Source organism: Triticum aestivum, chromosome 4B (genome assembly GCF_018294505.1).
Source record: "Triticum aestivum cultivar Chinese Spring chromosome 4B, IWGSC CS RefSeq v2.1, whole genome shotgun sequence".
NCBI lineage: Eukaryota > Viridiplantae > Streptophyta > Magnoliopsida > Poales > Poaceae > Triticum > Triticum aestivum.
The window spans coordinates 13,148,992-13,154,835 of NC_057804.1; the positions used below are offsets into that span (position 1 = coordinate 13,148,992).

The following is a 5,844-nucleotide window of genomic DNA, read 5'->3' on the forward strand; positions in this document are numbered from 1 at the left end:
AGCCCCTCTTCGAGCTCAGGGGAAACCTTAGGTCCGACTGCTTCGGATCGGATGGCAAAGACGTGTCGGCGTCATGTTTCTTCTTGAAGGCGCCATCTTGCTTGCTCGCGGTGTCCCCGATGTTGGCTTTGGTGATGTTGGGTCTCACTGTTGGTTCGGCTCAGTCGGTTCGGGCTTGGTTGGTTTAGCTGTGTTGTTTCCCCTTTTCGGGCCGAGCATCCCTCGTCTGTCTGCTCCGGACACCATGTTCACGCCTGTCTGCATTCGTGTAATGTGTTGTACCCCCTGCTGTACTTGTTCTACTCTTTCTATCAATGAAATGATACGCAAGCTTTGCGTATTCGCGAAAAAGCTTTTGTGCGAGCCCGCCCCTCTATTAATGGTCTCTAGGTAATGGCAGAGATAACAACTTTTCGCATGATTCTTGGGTTGGGATACTACGCTGAAAACACAATTCGGGGATGTTTACGATATGTCAGGAGCAAAACTGCTCTGTTGCCCAGATTTGGGATGGTTCAACATTAAAACTTAAGTTCATACGATGTGTGCATGAGACCCTTTTAGCTGAATGAAAGGAGCTGCTAGATGTTATTACAGTTTACACCCCTAATTGTGATGATGATTGACCCATTTGGAAAAAACTTGTGGAATTTTTTTTGTCCCCCATAGATATTTAGTGTTTGTCTGGTTAGCATTTAACAAGAAGATCTTAACCAAGGATGACCTGCGTAAACGGCGACGTGTGGGCGATCTGACCTGTCTCTTTTTGTGGAGAGGATGAGTGTGCTTTTTGATTGCGTTTTGCTTTTTGCTTCAGGTTCACCGATCGCACCGTCCGTCGGACGATACGGACACACCGCATGACGGCACGTAGCACGGCGTCTACACAGTCCCGGAGCAGCAGAAGAAGGAGAAAAAGAGCGCCGGTGGCCTCCACGTACGTACACGCGCAATCTGAACCCACGTCCCCACTTTGCCCGTTCGCACCGTCACATTTCAACTCCTTCAACTCCTTTACTTTTTTTTTTTGAGATCCTTCAACTCCTTTACTTAACTCGCAAGGACAAATCCCCTCTCCACTCCTCGTCTTCGGCCAAGCCGTGCCCGACACCGGAGCTCTCGCCACTCCCGCCGCAGATCCCTCCCAGCCGCTCGCCCCTCTCGCTCAGCCTCAGCCTCAGCCCGCCACCGCCATGCCGTCCTAGCGCGCCGCCCGATTTAGCACCCCCGGCCCACTTCTTTTATGGAGCCCCCGCGCAGCCGGCGCACTCGCAATGCCGCCGTCCCCACCGCCTGCTTCCTCCTCCTCCTCCTAACCCTCCCCCTCTCCGCTCGCCACCACGACTCCACCGCCGTGCCCACCCTCCGTCACGCCGTGCACCGGGCGGCCCTCTCCTCCCCGTTCTACGCCGCCAGGCCGCGGGGGGACTGCCAGGAGCTGCAGTCCCTCGACGGCGCGGAGGCCCGGTGCGCCTACCTCCTGTCGCACACGCCCTGCGCGCCGGCGGGCTACGTCGACTACCTCCGCCTCTTCTACTGCGGCTTCGCCGGCGCGGGGCACCCGGCGGCGGGCTACGCGGCGTCCCTGCTCTGGCTCGTCGTCCTCTTCTACCTGCTCGGCGACACCGCGTCCGAGTACTTCTGCGCGTCGCTCGAGGGCCTCTCCGCCGCGCTGCGCCTGCCCCCCGCCGTCGCCGGCGTCACGCTGCTCTCCCTCGGCAACGGCGCGCCCGACGTCTTCGCCAGCGTCGTCTCCTTCGCGGCCGGCGACGGCGGGGACGGCGGCGGGGTCGGCCTCAACAGCGCGCTCGGCGGCGCCCTCTTCGTCTCCACCGTCGTCGCCGGCGTCGTCGCGCTCGCCGCCGGGTCACGCGGCGGGGCCGTCGTGGAGCTGCGCGGGTTCGTGCGCGACCTCTGCTTCCTCTTCTTCGCGCTGTGCTGCCTCGTGGGCGTGCTTGTGAGCGGCACGATCAGCGTCTGGGTGGCCGCGTCGTTCGTCTCCATCTACGTCGCCTACGTCGTCCTCGTCTGGACCTCCCAGTGCTGCGCCGACCCCGGCAAGCCGCCGCACCCCGACCTCGCGGCGCCGCTCCTCCTAGAGGACGACGACGACGTCCCTCCCCTGCCGTCCTACTCCTCCAAGACCGCGCCGGGCTCCACGACGGCAACAGCCTGCCTGCATTACCTCGTGTGCGCGCTCCGCATGCCGCTCTACCTCCCGCGGCGCCTCACCATCCCGGACATCGCCGCGCACCGCTGGTCCCGGCCCTGCGCCGTGGCCTCCGCCGCGCTGGCGCCGGTCCTCCTCGCCACGACCTGGACCTCGCACAGCCCGGCGGCAACATCCTCGCGCCACCACCGCACCAGCGACGGCCACGCGATCCTCCTCGCGGGGGGCGCCGTCCTCGGCCTCCTGTTGGCCGGCCTCGCCGCGGCGACCACGGACGCCGCATCCCCGCCGCGGGGACGCCGGCGCCGCGTGCCGTGGCTTGCCGCGGGGTTCCTGATGAGCGTGCTCTGGGCGTACACCCTGGCGCGGGAGCTGGTGGCGCTGCTGGTGGCGATCGGGTACATGGTGGGCGTGAAGGCGAGCGTACTGGGCGTGACGGTGCTGGCGTGGGGGGACTCGCTGGGCGACCTGGTGTCGAACGTGGCGATGGCGACGCACGGCGGCCCGGGCGGCGCGCAGACGGCGGTCTCGGCCTGCTACGCGGGGCCGCTGTTCAACACGGTGGTGGGGCTGGGGCTGTCGCTCACGCTGGCGGCGGGCGCGCAGTACCCGGCGCCGTTCACGCTGCCGGCGGACGCCGCGGTGTACGAGACGGTGGGGTTCCTGTGCGCGGGGCTGGCGTGGGCGGCGGTGGTGGTGCCGGCGAGGGGCATGCGGCTGGACCGGGTGTACGGGGCCGGGCTGATCACCATCTACCTCGCCTTCTTCGGCGTCCGCGTCCTCGACAGCCTCGGCCTCTGGTTCGGGTAGCGAGCCATCGCGCCACAGCAGCAGAGACATGCTGCTCTGCTCTGCTCCCGTCAATGGCGGCACTGTGCGGCGATGTACGTAGGATGGAGGGTGACACATGCATGGATCATCAGATGCTTGTACAGTGGTAGCATTAGCGCTAGCGATCAGCCTGTAGGTGTTGGTGATTACCGAGGGATTAGCTAGTGGATGTAATTGTTGATCGTTTTGGTTGGGCTAGCATCAAGAAAGATGATTTTCCATCCACGGTACGTACCGAGAAACGAATACATGTACGTATCGATCTGGAGTAATTGCTCGGCCGGGTTAGCTCGACGTTGCGATCGAGTGAGCTCGCTCTCGGACCACGTTTCGTTTCCTGGCGCCATCGATGGCCGGTGGACGGACGGACGACGGATCCCGCCAGGAAGTCGTCGTCGTCAGGAAAACATGGCGGCCGTTGTGCTTGGCTTGCGTTGATTATTTTGCCTCGTCATGCACCCGTCTATTATCTCTAGGATGGATTTGCCGGCGCCGACACACAAAATCCAAGTCTAAGACAAGACCATGGGACGGACCTGTCTTGATCCCAGTTGCCAGATTCCGTTGCTTCTAAATTAGACTAGCGACGCCGCCGAATGTAGCAACATGTTTGTTTTGTTTCCTTAAATAAAATCAATTAGCCATGTGTTTCCCTTCCTCATGCTGATGATGGAGGAGCAGTAGTACCACAGTACTGTGCTAGTTATGGCATACACATATCCGGGGGGAGGGGACAGACACAACCCTGTACACATGCTTTCGGTCCCCTTTGTTTATGCGCCCACAAACAACGCGCTTACGCAGAAATGAACGAGCATCTTCTGGGTTCGAGGAGTTCTCGTCGTCGACGCGTTAACAGGTAGCACAGCACAGGGCCTCGCTAGATCATTCCTATGCGTCGACGTGTGTGCTACTCCAGTAGACAAGGGCAGCGGCCGACGGGAAATGGTTATTCTTCTTTTCCTTCCTCGCGGACTAAATTAAGTAGGTGCGCATACATCTGGGTTCGAGTCTTGCTCCAGGATTTCGTCTCGCGACTTGTTCTCCGGAGCTGATGACTTTAGTTTCACAGTATATGCATACCGGCAAAGTTGGCGCTGAGCCTTCCCATTTGTTTGTTGATGGAGCACCAAATCCAACCCTTTGAGCAATTCTCGCGTCTCCTGGGAGGGAAGGAGGGAGGTCCACGTTGAGCAATTCGGTCTCTCCCTCCTTTTCATCCCACCCTTTGGCAATTTGCACGTCGCGCTCCCTCAGGCCCTCGCGCGGTATATGAATGAATGTACATACACGTACATCGCGAAGGAGCCGGCCGGCGATCGCCACCCACGCTCCTAGTCCTCCTGGATAGCCACGGCCGGGAGGGTGGTAGCAATTTACACCGTACATGACCACGACGACGACGACGAAACGAAAGAAACTGCCGCGTGCGTTTGAGCGTTTCAAGACTCGTACAGCGTAATGACAATGACGCAACGTTTTGCTTCTATTGGGTGCTCCACACCGGATAGAGCGGTACCAGTACATGGGTGATGTGACGGGTGCCGGAACAGCGATGCGAAGCGACGCCAAGACGATCACGGTTCCTCGTCCGGCTCAAGTGCGCCGCGCGGAGCCCCTCTTTCCGGTTTGGTTTGGCCGGTGAGCCCGTGACATCGTGTTGCATTCTCTTTCTCAGACTAGCCATTTTGTTTCTTGGCTTCTTCTTAGGTAGAGTATTATTGTTGTGGTCGCTTTCTCTTTCTCTCCGTTACCGCGGGATGGGAGGCTGTCTGCCCCTGTTCCGTAATACTGTTCTACGCAGCAAACAAAGTAGAGTAGTGGACCTCGTTAATTACTTTAGTTAGCCTTATAACCTAAAGTTAATTTAGCATCATGGAAGCACCAGTGGTCTAGTGGTAGAATAGTACCCTGCCACGGTACAGACCCGGGTTCGATTCCCGGCTGGTGCAAGGTTTTTAAGTTTCTCCTAGCCATTTTCCGTTTTTTATCTTTCCTTCTTAATTAATGCTTTCACTTGTTTTATTTTTGGAAATGTTAAGGCCCACACGTGTGGGCGTTGACCATCTCGACCACATGCATCCATCACCGTCCAGTACTATATGCACGAATCTTGGCACAATCTGGCTGATTTTCTGTGCCACGTAGGACAAGGCGTGTGTGTGGTGTGTGACATAGTTCGTTCACACATCCGTTTTACCACATGGAGGGGCCAGTGTGTGGGTGTTTAGCAGTTCACCCACACACCAGTTTTCAGTCACACACAGGGGTTGGTGTGTGGGCATTTGCCATCTCGCCCACACGCCCTTCTCCTCTCCCACACCCCAGCTGCTAGTTGCCATGTGTTTTTGTAATGCACATGACAACTGCCCTAGTGTGCTTTATAAGCAGGTGGCAACTCTCTTTTTTTATCCGAGTTGCCATGTGTTTTTGCAGGGTACACGACAACTGCCTAGTGTGCACGTAAGCAGATGACAACTCTCTTTTACCGAGTTGCCATGTGTTTTTGCATGGTACATGGCAACTGCCCCAACGTGCACGTAAATGGCAACTGCCCCAACGTGCACGTTAGCAGATGTCAACTCTTCCTTTTTACATGACAACTGCCCTAGCATGCTTGTGAGCACATGACAACTCTCTCAACTGCCTAGTGTTAGTATGTGGCAACTCCTAAAGTTATGAAATCATGGCAACTACATTAGATCAGACCATACATGACAACTGCAGTTGAGAAACCATGACAACTGAAGTTGTCCGACATGGCAACCGTAGTTCAGCGACATGTCAACTGCAGTTAAACGAAAATGGACGAGGGTTTGGACCATGGCAACTGCGGGCACGCG

The 5,844-nt window shown here is 58.0% G+C and overlaps 1 protein-coding gene and 1 non-coding gene across 2 annotated transcripts; both read left to right on the top strand.

Moving 5' to 3' along the window:
- Window positions 1-1,063: 1,063 nt before the first annotated feature.
- Window positions 1,064-3,231, top strand: LOC123090575 (cation/calcium exchanger 1). The gene has a single exon (XM_044511895.1). The coding sequence runs from the start codon at window positions 1,244-1,246 to the stop codon at window positions 2,978-2,980; it is 1,737 nt and encodes a 578-aa protein (XP_044367830.1). The 5' UTR covers window positions 1,064-1,243; the 3' UTR covers window positions 2,981-3,231.
- A 1,651-nt stretch (window positions 3,232-4,882) lies between these two features.
- Window positions 4,883-4,953, top strand: TRNAG-GCC (transfer RNA glycine (anticodon GCC)). Its single transcript has one exon. It is a non-coding gene; the product is annotated as a tRNA-Gly (tRNA).
- Window positions 4,954-5,844: the final 891 nt, after the last annotated feature.

Excerpts from the sequence above, each read along its gene's own strand:
- LOC123090575 (XM_044511895.1), top strand. The coding sequence starts at position 1,244 with ATGGAGCCCCCGCGCAGCCGGCGCACTCGCAATGCCGCCGTCCCCACC.